The 13,550-nt window shown below is 35.1% G+C and overlaps 2 protein-coding genes and 1 pseudogene across 4 annotated transcripts; 2 read left to right on the top strand and 1 right to left on the bottom strand.

The window, feature by feature from the left end:
* Positions 1-804: 804 nt before the first annotated feature.
* On the top strand, positions 805-4,553 carry LOC110634674 (CO(2)-response secreted protease). The gene is made up of 11 exons (XM_058149166.1): positions 805-974; positions 1,091-1,197; positions 1,281-1,378; positions 1,479-1,643; positions 1,873-1,984; positions 2,116-2,620; positions 2,715-2,815; positions 2,936-3,166; positions 3,277-3,391; positions 3,498-3,705; positions 3,842-4,553. The coding sequence occupies exons 1-11, from the start codon at positions 885-887 to the stop codon at positions 4,393-4,395; spliced, it is 2,286 nt and encodes a 761-aa protein (XP_058005149.1). The 5' UTR covers positions 805-884; the 3' UTR covers positions 4,396-4,553.
* A 1,085-nt stretch (positions 4,554-5,638) lies between these two features.
* On the top strand, positions 5,639-10,854 carry LOC110634595 (histone-lysine N-methyltransferase, H3 lysine-9 specific SUVH3). Of its 3 annotated transcripts, none has more exons than XR_009149593.1 (4): positions 5,639-5,846; positions 6,017-8,246; positions 10,288-10,403; positions 10,497-10,854. XR_009149593.1 is itself a non-coding variant. In XM_021783665.2 (3 exons), the coding sequence occupies exon 2, from the start codon at positions 6,177-6,179 to the stop codon at positions 8,196-8,198; it is 2,022 nt and encodes a 673-aa protein (XP_021639357.2). In that variant the 5' UTR covers positions 5,639-5,846; positions 6,017-6,176; the 3' UTR covers positions 8,199-8,246; positions 9,817-10,276. The 3 variants fall into 3 exon arrangements, 1 of the variants encoding a protein (XP_021639357.2); XR_002491008.2 differs by having other exon boundaries at positions 10,288-10,408; XM_021783665.2 differs by lacking the exons at positions 10,288-10,403; positions 10,497-10,854 and adding an exon at positions 9,817-10,276.
* On the bottom strand, positions 10,410-12,877 carry LOC110634630 (co-chaperone protein p23-1-like; annotated as a pseudogene).
* Positions 12,878-13,550: the final 673 nt, after the last annotated feature.

The raw sequence follows: 13,550 nt of genomic DNA, 5'->3' as shown, positions 1-13,550 counted from the left end.
AATTTAATTAATTTTTAATTTTTTTATTCAATTTAACTTGCAAGTTTCAATTTAAATTCATTTAAATCCAAAATCAAGAAATTCTTGGTTTTTTATTTAAATCAAGAAATTTAGCTTATAAATTTTAATTTTTGGATTAAATTGAGTTTAATTGAAACTTTTAAATTAATTTGAATAAAAAATTAAAAATAAACTAAATTAAACTTTTTCGATAAATACAAAGACTAAATTAAAATTTTGCCATAATTTATGTGAGTTCTGTTTTATGCTTTACTAGTTGTTTGCATAACGTTTTTTTTTTTTTTAAAGCAATGAATCCATAATAAAGAAAAAAAAACTTTGTTTTATATTATAATGAATATTTTTTATTTAATTGTAAAATAGAATAAAGAGAGATTTACCAAATAATTTGGGAATAAATATTGCATTATGTGTACCTCTCTGTTTTGTTTGTGGACCTTTATGTGAAACTTTAGCTGGTCTATTGACTTAACAAAGAAAGATGCCAATGTGTTTCACATGAATCATGATCACCTTTTTTCTTAAAAAAAAAAAATCCATTTTTTGCAGCCTTAATTTTTAGAAAATTGTATATTAAATATTAATAGCAAAAAAAAAGCAAGAGAAATTTGTTAATAGTAATTTATAAAAAGAGAGCCTTAATTTTTTTGGGGGGGCATATAATCACCAATTTTTAAAAATAAAATCATTTAAGACACTCTAATAACAATTACAAACAAAATGTACACTCAAAATGTGATTATCCCAAGAATAAATTATAGGCATTCAATTATCTGCCTATAAAATGGTGCCAACAGACAAGTATTCATTGCAATAATTCATTGCAATAATCAATCCAATACTTTTGCAAAGCTGCTCATCCCATGGCTTCCTTTCAGCTTCTGCTTCTGCTTCTGTTCTGCTTTCTATCGTGTCCCCTTATCTCTTCCACAGCACTACTTCAAAGAACGAAGGTACATTGTGGTGTCAAATATGGGTTTTGATCAACCTCCAAGCAGTTTTAATTGCTATAGCTTAATTATATATTATATATATCCCTAGCCTGTGATTAATCATCTGGTCTCTGCAGCCCTACATTGTTTATATGGGAAGTTCAGGGGATGATCACAAGGGAGAAGTAGGTGCCAGAATTGCAGAGTCAGCCCATTTGCATTTATTGTCATCCATTATACCCAGGTTGTTATTGTACTTGTATAATTTCTGCTACGATTTTATAGGACTAGGAGAAGCTTATGTCTAATAATAATAATATTTTGCAGCCAGGAGAGTGACAGAATATCTTTAATCCATTCTTATCACCATGCTTTTAAGGGGTTCTCTGCAATGCTTACTGAGCATGAAGCTTCCTTGTTATCTGGTATAATTTTAGTTATACACGCGCACACATACTAGGTCACAACCAGTAATTCAGTATCTTAGATTCTATGCATGATATTTGGGAAACTATTTTGAAACAGACCACCCTGAGGTCCTATCTGTCTTCCCTGATTCGGTTCTTCAACCCCAAACAACTCGTTCTTGGGATTTCTTGGATGCTCAATCTGGCGTTGGATCAAGGCTTGGTTATTATCAACACCATCACTCATCATTACATGATGTTATAATTGGAGTAATAGATACAGGTGCCTCTTGACATTATTGTTGAAGAATTATTAACCTATTCTTGGATTTTTACTTGATATCTTCAAGATTTTTCACATTGCAGAAGCAGAATGGTTAATAATTTGGCATCTGAATGGTTGCTCATGTTTCCAATTTTTTCCATATCTGCCTTTCAAATTATCAAAAACCAGAAAATGGGAAGTAATAATTTCTTGCAGATTTCACATTATTGTTGTTGCTTTATTCTAGGCATATGGCCTGAGTCTCCAAGCTTTAATGATGACCATATGGGGCAAATACCTTCAAGATGGAAAGGAGTTTGCATGGAGGGATTTCAATTCAACAAGTCTAGTTGTAATAGGTGACTCCTCGTAACATTACTATACAAGGCACATTCGAAATAGAATGCAAAATTATAACCTGCCAAAATATCCTGAAATGATTATTGATATTTTGCCAATCTGAAACCTTTGTTTTTCCGAAACATTGAAGGAAGTTGATTGGTGCAAGATTCTATGAGGTCCTGTCAAGTTTCCCATACTCACCAAGGGATGATCCCGAGGGACATGGGACACACACTGCATCTACTGCAGCTGGTTCGCCAGTTGCAAATGCTAGTTTTTACGGTTTGGCAAGAGGTACAGCCAGAGGTGGGTCTCCTTCTGCTAGGATTGCAAGTTATAAGGTCTGTTCAGAAAATGGTTGCTCAGGTGCTGCTACTATGAAGGCCATTGATGATGCTACTATGGATGGAGTTGACATAATATCAATTTCATTGAACTCAACAATTCAGAAGGAATTTTTAGAAGACCCCGTTGCCATTGGAGCATTCCATGCTGAGCAAATGGGGGTGATGGTAATTTGTGCTGCTGGAAATATTGGTCCGGATGCATATACGGTTTCTCACACAGCTCCATGGATCCTTACAGTTGCAGCTTCTAGTATTGATAGGGAGTTTCAGTCTAGGGTGATCCTTGGCAATGGAATAACTATTAAAGTAAATTTTGGTTAATATAATTTGAGCACTTTGGTATTTAACTCTGAGGAATATATACATCTATGACTGAAATTATGTTCTTGTAATGCTGTAGGGATCTGCAATTAATTTTTCAAATCTCACTCGGTCAAAGATGTATCGGCTGGCACTTGGAGAGCACGTTGCTATTAATAAAACCCTTGCATCAGATGCAAGGTTCATACTTGTTTAGCGTTATTATTTGTTTGGTTCTTGACATTTTTGCTAGTAATATTCAAATAAACTCTTTTTCAAATTCATCATCTTCATGGTGTCTTCTTCTGTCTCCAAATGCAGGAATTGCGTTCCAGACTCGTTAGATTCCTCAAAAGCTTCAGGAAAGATAATCATATGTGTTATTAACGACCGAACTATTCACGCATTTGATAGGGCATCTGCAGTAGCCAAGGGGTGGATTTTAGTTGGCGAAAACCCAGAAGATGGAACTTATTTTGCAGGTTCCTTTCCTTTCACTGTAGTTGAGAAGCATGAAGGGCATATGATCTTCAACTACATGAAGTTCAGCAAGTAAGTTTTAACTGAATTTGCTTTGATTCATACACTAACAGTCCATATTTCTGGAAAAATAACGGCAACAAATTTCATATTTCCTGTTTCTTCCTTCACATTTGGAACAGGAAACCTGTAGCAACTATTCTTCCATCGGTTGACGTCTTAGGGATTAGACCATCGCCAGTTGTTGCATCTTTCTCATCAAGAGGCCCAGGAAACTTCACAGAAAATATTCTCAAGGTCCTCTCTGGACTAATTGATCTTCAATTACGTATATCTATGGCAATTTTTTTTTCTCAAAAAAATATCTACACAGTGCATGATCTAACAACAGTTCATTGTTCAGCCTGATATAATGGCTCCAGGAGTGGACATTTTGGCAGCAATTCCTCCATTGAAGGATAAAGAAGGTCTTCCCAGTGGGACATCAAATTTTGCCATTAAATCTGGAACTTCCATGGCTTGCCCCCATGTATCAGGGACTGCCGCATTTATAAAAGCAGTGCATCCCAATTGGAGTTCATCAATGATCAGATCAGCTCTCATGACAACAGGTGAAAATGAAGGCCTAAAAGCTTATCATTAAAACACATTATCTGCTTGTTGTTCTCCATCAGGAGTATTCTTGTTTCAAGAATGAATAAAACATTATTAAATGACTAATTCTCTTTTTCATGTCCTGTATTGAAGCGACCATTTATAACAACATTGGGAAGCCATTGACAAACACCTCAAGATATCTTTCAAACCCACATGAACGTGGTGTGGGAGAAATAAGTCCAGCCAGAGCTCTCGATCCAGGCCTAGTCTTTGAAACCACAGAAAAAGATTATCTGCGTTTCCTTTGTTATTATGGATACCCACAGGAAACAGTAAAGAACATGACGAAGACAAAATTCAAATGCCCAAAGGGATCTCGCGAAGAGCTTATTTCAAGTAGTATCAACTACCCATCAATCTCCATAGGCAAGCTCGATCAAAACCACCCAGCGCAGATCATTAGAAGGAAGGTGACCAATGTGGGGTCTGCAAATGCCTCATATTATTCCAGAGTTCATTCTCCAGGGGGATTACTAGTAAAGGTTTCTCCAAAGAAAATCAATTTTAATGAGAATAAGAGAAAGGCATCGTTTAGAGTCTTGTTTGATGGCAGGAAAGCTTCCAAAGGATACCATTTTGGATACGTAATTTGGTCTGACGGCCATCATAGAGTTCGTGTCGTTTATGCAGTTAATGTTCACTAAATGTCGTTTATAGTTATTCTATGTATTATGGGGGTGAGTCACATCTCCAGACGAGGGGGAAGGAAGCATATGCTTTGAAAGCACTATATAAAATCCCCAGTAATTAATTTTAAATTATAATTATGGTATGTTAATGAAGAATAATCAAATTTAATCAATATATTATTTCATAAATATATTAATACATTACTATTTGCAATTTTGCTAAGTTATGGTCCATTATCTAATTTTTGCCAATTTATTAAATAATATAATAAAAATAAATCCTCATAGAGCAAGCTGGGTTAACTCTCAAAGTTACGAAAGTAAAGAAGATTTTGATTCTGATGTCCTCAAAATTTATCAAAAAATTCCTAAATTTATATATATATAAAAAAAAAACTCTTCATGAAATTGGACATTTAAAAATAAAAGGAAAATTACTATAATATATACTTCGTCTTTGTTATATACTTTTCAATTTTAAAGTCGACATTTTAATTTCTGAGTTTAATTAAAATATTACTATAAATTTAGGCACCGTAAAGGGTGTCTATAATTTAATAGATATTCACGTTCTATAATAAGATTCAAATTAATAATTGCATTTCAAAGTTAAAAATATTTAATTAGTATGAGTGATAAAAAAATTATAAATTAATTAAATAAAATTAAATATTTAATTTTCATAAATAAATAAAAATCGATTCAATTGATGATAATAGTACATGTTCAATTAAAAAAAATCAAAATTCATGATGTACTATTTTAAAACGGAGCTAATTGTTAGATACACTTGAACTCCTCCTTTATAGAAAAATGACTTTTTTTACAATATAAAAAATAAATTTTATATAATTATAAAAAATAATATATATACACCGATTACATCTAATAATTTTCCTCGAAACAATCATGTCTATAATCTCTATCTTTTAATTTTCACAAATTACAAAAACAAAAGTACTTGAATTTCTGTCTCCATTAATAATTAAATTAATAAATGTTAATTCAGATTATAAAATAATGATTTTAAATATTAATTAAATTAAATTAATTAAAAAATGAAAATAAAAATTAATAGCTATGAAATTAAAAATTTTAATAAATTTTAAGTATTAACCAATTAATTTCTAATTTATATTTTTTTTTTTTTTCTAATATTCATTAAAGTTTTTAATTTTAATTAAGGAAAAAAAAAGGAATAAATGGAAAGAGAGAAGGAATCATCAGACAATAAAATAGGATTAAAAAGCGCCGTATAAAATTTACTTAAAGGAGCGAAGCCAGAGCCATAGAGTAATGACGCATCAGGCAGGGGGCTCCCACAGAGTTCCAAACCAGTGCTTCGTCTTCGGACCCCGAAGCCACCGCCAAGCTCTCATTCTCTCTTCTAACAAAAAGTAAACCCTTTTCTCACCTTCCTTCGCTCTGTCTTTCTTCTTGCAAAGCCCTAACGGTCAACCAATCAGGTAAATTTTTTTCGTTTTTCTTTGTCCTTTGTCTAGTTTTTGTTTTGATCTGTTGCTTAATTTTGTGCCGGGGTCCTGGAGACTTTGGATCTTCTGTTTTGTTTTTTCATTTTTGCTCTCCTTTTGATTTTCTTCGACGTGCACACCTTATTTGCGTTTTCTTGTTGCAGGGAAAAAGAAATGGTTTTTTTGCTTTCTAGATGTTGGAATTTGAATTGAAATAGTGATTAGGGAGAAAGTATAAGGCGGGTTTCATTTGGGTATTGGAGGGTTGGTTGGTTTGTTTATTGTTTCTTTTCCCCCTTTTTGTTTGGGGTCGAGTAATTGGAAATGGAAGGAGGGTCTGGTAGCAATTCTGTACCTCCTTCGGCTACGTTTGACAAATCAAGAGTGTTGGATGTCAAACCGCTGCGTAGTTTGGTTCCTGTGTTTCCATCTAGTCCTCAGGCTCCTCCTTTTGTTTGTGCGCCTCCTTCTGGTCCTTTCCCGTCTGGTTTTTCCCCGTTTTACCCTTTTAATGGACCGCAACCCACTCCTCCTGACCTCAACCAGCATACCCACACTCCAGCGCCTCTTCGATCTTTCCGGGCGCCACAGTCAAATGGGAAGATGGCTACAGATGGGAACGCAGATGGTTCCACAGGTGCCCCAACAAAGCGTCCTGTGGGGCGGCCAAGATCCTCCTCCGCATCCCAAAAGAAGGCCAAGAAAGACCTGGTTTTTACCTTGGCTGTTGTTGATAATAACTTCGTTTTGGGGATTACTCCCGCTCAGAGGGAGGATGGTGACACGGAAGTGGTGAATAACGTGCGAATGAGGTTTGATGCCCTTAGGAGAAGGCTTAGCCAATTAGAGGATGCTAAGGAATCGCCCAATGGGTGGATTAGGCGTGCAGATTTGAAAGCAGCCAATATTATGATGAGCAAAGGGTTGAGGACGAATCTGAGGAAGAGAGTTGGAGTGGTTCCTGGAGTTGAGGTTGGGGATATTTTCTTTTTCCGAATGGAGATGTGTTTAGTTGGGTTGCATTCTCAGACCATGGCTGGGATTGATTACATGATTGTGAGAGCTGATATAGAAGAAGATCCACTGGCTGTAAGCATTGTTTCTTCTGGTGGGTATGAGGATGAGGCAGAGGATAGGGATGTTTTAATTTATAGTGGGCAGGGTGGTAATGTCAACAGCAACAAGAAGGAAGCAGCTGATCAGAAACTTGAGAGGGGTAACCTTGCATTGGAGAGGAGCTTGCATCGTAACAATGAGGTGAGAGTCATTCGGGGTATGAAGGATGCCATTAGTCCAACAGCAAAGGTCTATGTGTATGATGGGCTTTATAGGATCCAGGAGTCATGGGTGGAAAAGGGGAAATCTGGTTGCAATATATTTAAGTACAAGTTGGTTAGGTTGCCTGGGCAGCCAGGTGCTTTTGATGTTTGGAAATCAATACAGCAGTGGCGGGAAGGGTTTTCTTCAAGGATTGGTTTAATTCTGCCAGACCTCACTTCGGGGACTGAAGGTATCCCTGTGTCACTTGTAAATGATGTTGATAAAGAGAAGGGACCTGCATACTTCACATACTTTGCTAGTGTCAAGTATGTTAAATCATTTAAGTTAACAGAGCCTTCTTGTGGATGCAACTGCCATAATGCATGTGCCCCAGGTGATCTGAACTGCTCTTGCATTAGGAAAAATGGAGGTGACTTCCCCTATACTGCCAATGGGGTTCTAGTTAGCCGGAGGCCGTTGGTTCATGAATGTGGTCCCACATGTCCATGCATTCCCAACTGTAAGAACCGGGTGACACAAACTGGTTTAAAGGTTCGCTTGGAAGTGTTTAAAACCAAGGACAGAGGTTGGGGCCTGCGGTCATGGGATCCTATTCGTGCTGGTACTTTTATTTGTGAATATGCGGGTGAAGTTATAGAAAAAGTAAAGGCAAGGCAGGATGGAGAAGGTGAAGATGATGATTATGTGTTTGATACAACACGTGTTTATGAGCCATTCAAATGGAATTGTGAACCTGGACTAGTGGAGGGGGATGGTAATGACACCACTGAGGAATACAGCATCCCTTCTCCTCTAATCATAAGTGCCAAGAATGTTGGAAATGTAGCTCGATTTATGAATCATAGTTGTAATCCAAATGTTTTTTGGCAACCAGTTGCGTATGAACAAAATAGTGAGTCCTACGTCCATATTGCTTTTTTTGCAATGAAACACATCCCCCCTATGACAGAGTTGACTTATGACTATGGGACTTCCCGCTCGGATGAGGTTGATGGTAATGATTCATTGCATGGAAAAAAGAAATGCCTGTGTGGATCGCCAAGATGCCGAGGTTGTTTTGGTTGAAGATTGTCTATGAACAAGCATTGCTGCAAGCACGCCATGGATGGATAGGTCTGCAATCTGCCCCTTGTTTGTGTTTAATGAACTTTGTTGTTGATGAAAAAGTTTGTTGCTCATCTTTGGATGCATGTGATCTTGCATTTGTTTGTGCTATTCTACAAAATGCACGTCCATTTATGTGTAAATCAACATGTGAACAAACACACACTCACCCTTTTGTATTTACGCATGCACATGGCTCAGCTTATCTATTCCCATATTGGGCAAGTATTTTGGGGAAAGGTTATTTAACTTTAAGATTCCAAACTACAAAATAAAGATTTTTATTCCAAACTTTGAATGTTTTATGTGTCTACATTGTTTGGTAGGATATTTTTCTCCACATATTCATAGGTTGGAGATTTGAATACTGTCTTTTGAATGGTAAAATGATTCTTTTTTGGAATAAACATCCATTTATCAAGGCTGAAGTGATCATAAATGGAAACAGATTAATAGGGTAAAAGTGGACCTTAAGCACTGTGTGCTTGGGGATCATGCTGTAAAAAAAGTTGTTACTTAAGATGAATGGTGTGGAAACATGGAAAGGGTTTGCTTAAGAAATTTCTACTGTGTGGCAAGACCTGTTGAGAATAAGTGGATGCAGGATTGTTCTAACCAGTTCGTTAAATGCCTAAAATAGACCAGTAGAGCCTCAGTCTGTAAGATTGATTGGATTCCAACAGGAATGGGGAAAGAAGTGATACAGCCGAAAATTTATGCTTGCTGAAGTAGTAAAAACTAATTTAGGTTCACAACGGCTCCCAATGAATTTTTAAAAAGGCGGCATCTATTTCTGTTTTGTAGGAGCCATTGACACAGTGCCCAAATCTGTTTTTTCTTTTTGAAATACATTTGTTCAATTTTTATTGAGTGTGGCATCGATGAGGTTTTACTGAGGCCCTTTCTATGGTACTTCACAGCCATCTTACTATGATCTTAGCTGTTAAGTGTTAAGTAATGGTTTTGCTGCAATATGCGCATTCTGCCTGTCCTTATTAAGCTTCAGGCATTTGAAATATTGTTGATGGCATATTTTTATAACTCAAATCTAGAGATAATTATACACATCTTTTACAAGTCAATTAACTTTGCAATGTATATGTTCTTGGGTTAAAATTTTTTCAAGTTTGCTCGGGATTCTTCACTGCCTATTGTAACAGCAGAAATATGAGATAGAGTCTTTGATCCTAGTAAAAGTAAAAATTGTCGAAGAGATCATGTTTTTTGGCCTTTGGCTCTGTACATGCAGATTTGCCAAATTCATCTTTGCATTACTTTCATAGTTACTCTGTTGGATGTAACTTCTTTCTGCCTGCTAAATTAACCAGACAATTTGACTGCTTAATTTATAGTGAAGTAAACCATCCTAAAGGATGATACTTTAGATCTCCCATAGGCTGCTGAGCTTCCATTGTATGTGAATGGCATACTGCAAGCTCTCATTGTTATGCTAACAGGAAGTTTAAATGTAAACATTTCCAGCTGAGAATATGAAAAATGATAACCCATAATTTAGCTTTTTCTTGCTTTAGTATAGATTTTAAATTTTCTTATACTTCCGTTTCTTTTAATGTGACAGCAATTCTTGGCAAGTGCTGAAACCATGCTTGTTTGGAGAATTATCCACCAATGCAAAATATTTATTACTTAGAAAGATGGGAACAACTTTTTGTCTTTGGTTTCTCCTCATCGTGCTCAGCCATGTAGTATAGATCTACTTCTAAGGGCAGATTTCAGTTTCCAACCTCAACAGAGGTCCTCTTCCTTATAATTTTGGGCAGGACCATAAATTAGTGAAGTTTATTAGGGCTTGTAGTGTAAGGACAGACATCAGATTAGTTGTATTGTTTTGTACTTGTGCTTGTAACCCAAGTATTTTGTATCATGTCAATATTGCTGCAAGGCCAGTGTCTTTTGAGAGGGCCATGGAACGTTTAAGCTTTTGTATGCTTCATTTTGCAACCCTCCAACGACTGGATTTTCTTTCCTCTCGTTTCCTTTTCTGTAAGATGACTTCTAATAAGTTTTCCTTTTCTAAATGTTGTTATAGAGTTTTCTTCTTGAAGTTGATAAAAGTGGCGTTTCACCGCTGGGAAACAGTATCATTTGCAGAATTGTATGTTTACTTATCTCATTTCACGTATGAAGAAAAATGTAGAATGAAACGTAAGGTAACTTGAAAAACATGGCATCGTTTTATCCTGTAAGCAGTTTTTTTTTTTTTTTCCTTCATCTTAACCTTACTTTTCTGGATTATAGGCAAATAACAAAGAGAAGTAATCAAAGATCATAACAACCTTGAAATTAGCCGGTTTAGCCTGGTCGCCTTCCACCACAATCAAGCCTTAGCCTCCTGAGCAGCTGATGTGCTAGGCTCTGCTTCTTTCGCTTCTACTTCTTGCCCTTCTTCTGCTTCTTTGACTTCGGCCCCGTCTGAGAAGTTCCAAGCCAATAAGCAAATGTTATGAATTCAAAGAAACAGCAATGCATGCATATTTGAACAATTCAACACACTAAATTGTTTCATGTAAAATATGCCGGTAGAAATTTTGGTACGATGACCAAGACAAACTTTGTAAATAAATTTCTCAAGAAATACAACTATTTCACGAACAAATTCTAACCTTCTTCATCCTTCAACTCTTCCTCGTCAAAATCATCCCCACCCATGTTTAACTTCTGCAGGGTATTATCAATCACAATTAGCAAGAAGAAAAATCTACTATTTGTTGGTAAAGGAGGGAGGCTTCGTTTTGTACGTCGTCGCTGCTTGAAAGTTCACACTTGAGGAATTGGTTTTCCAATTTAAGCTTTCAAATATCAGCTCTTTTAATCTCCTCACTGATATACAGTAATTTGACCCTAATGTTCAGTCTAATGAATAATAAATCTTCATGGATAAAAACTACACAAAATCATGTTCAATTTGAAGCTTTATGCAACTAAAATCTCAGCCTAAACATCCTACAAAATGTAATAAACTAATAAGGAGTAATCAACTAATATATTTATCTGTCTATTTGCAAATAAATATGCAGTTCTTTAACGAATCAAATTTTCTTATAATGATCAAGCAAAAGAAACTCCTAGTAGGAAGACAAATCTGCCCCATACAAGCCAAAACTCCTATTACCGATAATAAAGGGTGCCTCTTGCACAAAAGACTACAGCAATGTTAGCTTTGTCAGAAATACGAGGCAAGGTTAAAGACCTAAAAATAGAAAAATCTACGGCAACTTTGTTTTCAGGGCACCTAAACAAGGTGTTGCTGGTTAGAACAAAGAAAGAGGCATAATTGTTCTACGGCAGAAGGTCAAGCTTGTTATAACAACCATGTCACCACAAGAAGATCCAGACTATAAATTAACAAAATTTTGTTAATGACCTTAACAAACTATGTTTGGAAAAAGCGAATTAATAGCTGAGGATATTTCAGTACTGTTAAAGCTTCATACTCACCGAGAAATCCATGCCATCAAAGTCCAAGCGACCTCCATCTGTTATAATCACACAAGGAAAGGCTCTTAGTTAATGAAGTTATTTAACAGAAGCACCAAAATATAACCCACAGAGAATCAAGTAACATTTTACCATTCTCATCATCTTCATCAACCCATTTATCCTAGTCAACTTTGACAAACACAGGAGGCTTCCCTTCCTGCTTAACCAATCTGCTCCACAACTTCTGCTCTGCTTTCTTTATAACATAGACAATACTTCTCACACCAATGTTATACTTGCTCTCCTGCACAAAGAAAACCCACCTTTTGTTATTTCTAATTCACATTACACCAAACTCTATCTCGCTTCCAAGAGGTCATCGTTATCTACCTCTACATTGACCTTATCAAGCAATTCAATGTCAGCCTCATATGGGATATCATCTTTAGTAGCAAAAAAGCTGAATTTTCCTTCAGGTTCAAGCTTGAGCTTTACATCCTTAGCATCAGGCAACTCAACAGTGAGGTAAAGTTTGTCGCTTCTCTGCACCCACTTCACAGTTGGGTGGCGGCTGCATCAAACACACATGTGCATAAATTTCATACTCATAAACATAACAGCCTCTTGTCCACATCAAAATCTTTACCCTTGCTTTAAACTATTATCAAATATCAACTTTCTTGATATAGTACTTAGCCATCTATAATGGAAAAAAAAAAAGCACAAATAAGAAAGAAATGCAAGATTTCAATAACCATCTACCTTTAAACCAAAAAAAAAAAAAAAATAGAAAACCTTTGATCGGTAGTAAACAATATCGCACTTCAAGTCTGCTAACAATAACATTATTATCCCAGCATAATGAACATGAAAGCTTACCTCATTTTCTGAATGGAAGAATGGATAGAGAGAGAAGAATTGGAATAGGTATGGTCTTTGAGCGTGGAATGCGTAGGAACAAGGTGATGGTCATCAGCCTTATATGGGCAATAGAGGATCGCGTGCTTTCTTTTCCCTCTACACTTCGAATGATTAGGCCGGCCGGGATGACTTCGGCCTTTAATTTCATCTAGGAATTTCGGTAGTAATTGTCTAAGCTTCGTTGAGAGCCCGGCCCAAAGAAAACATGTTCTTGCAGTTGCAGAGGCCAGCGACTCCAACAAAGTGAATGTCGGCCTGATGAAGACTCCAAGGTCTTGAATTTTGAATGGATTTTCAATATTAATTAATTTATTCATTAACTTCTTACCAATTTTGAATATGTACTTTTGATATTACTAGTAATTGTATTCAAATGCATAGTTGGAATCTTTTCTTTTTAGCAAAAATTGTCATTGAAACCCGAGATTACCAAAAATTTAGGTACTATAAATAAAAATTCAGGACAGTAACAGGAAAATAAACAAATCTAGAATCGAAATCTAGAGGCAAGTATTTTCTGAGTTGACACCTTCATAGAATATTAACAGAAATTTATATGAGGTTTTTCTTATTGCTGTTATATTGCATTTTAAATACTTATGTTATCACATAGTATTATATAGTAAAAATATTTTTTTTTTGTTATTATTATATGATATTTTAAATTTTTAGTGTTACCATGTGATACTCATCGTATATAAATTATTATATCTAATAATTATAATAATTAATATAAATTATTATTATTATTATTATTATTATTATTATTATTAAATATTTTTACTATAATCATTATAATCATAATTTTTATGGCTAATTAATTAAAAATATTAGATATATTTTAATAATTTTATAATTTTTTCATTTAATGGTTTTTAAATTTTTAATTATTTTATTTAATTATAAAAATTTAAAAATTATATTTCTTAAAATTAATAAAATAATTTAAAA

Source organism: Hevea brasiliensis, chromosome 6 (genome assembly GCF_030052815.1).
Source record: "Hevea brasiliensis isolate MT/VB/25A 57/8 chromosome 6, ASM3005281v1, whole genome shotgun sequence".
Taxonomy (NCBI): Eukaryota; Viridiplantae; Streptophyta; class Magnoliopsida; order Malpighiales; family Euphorbiaceae; genus Hevea; species Hevea brasiliensis.
Note: the sequence above shows the minus strand (reverse complement) of the source record. Positions and strands in the feature narration are given on the sequence as shown.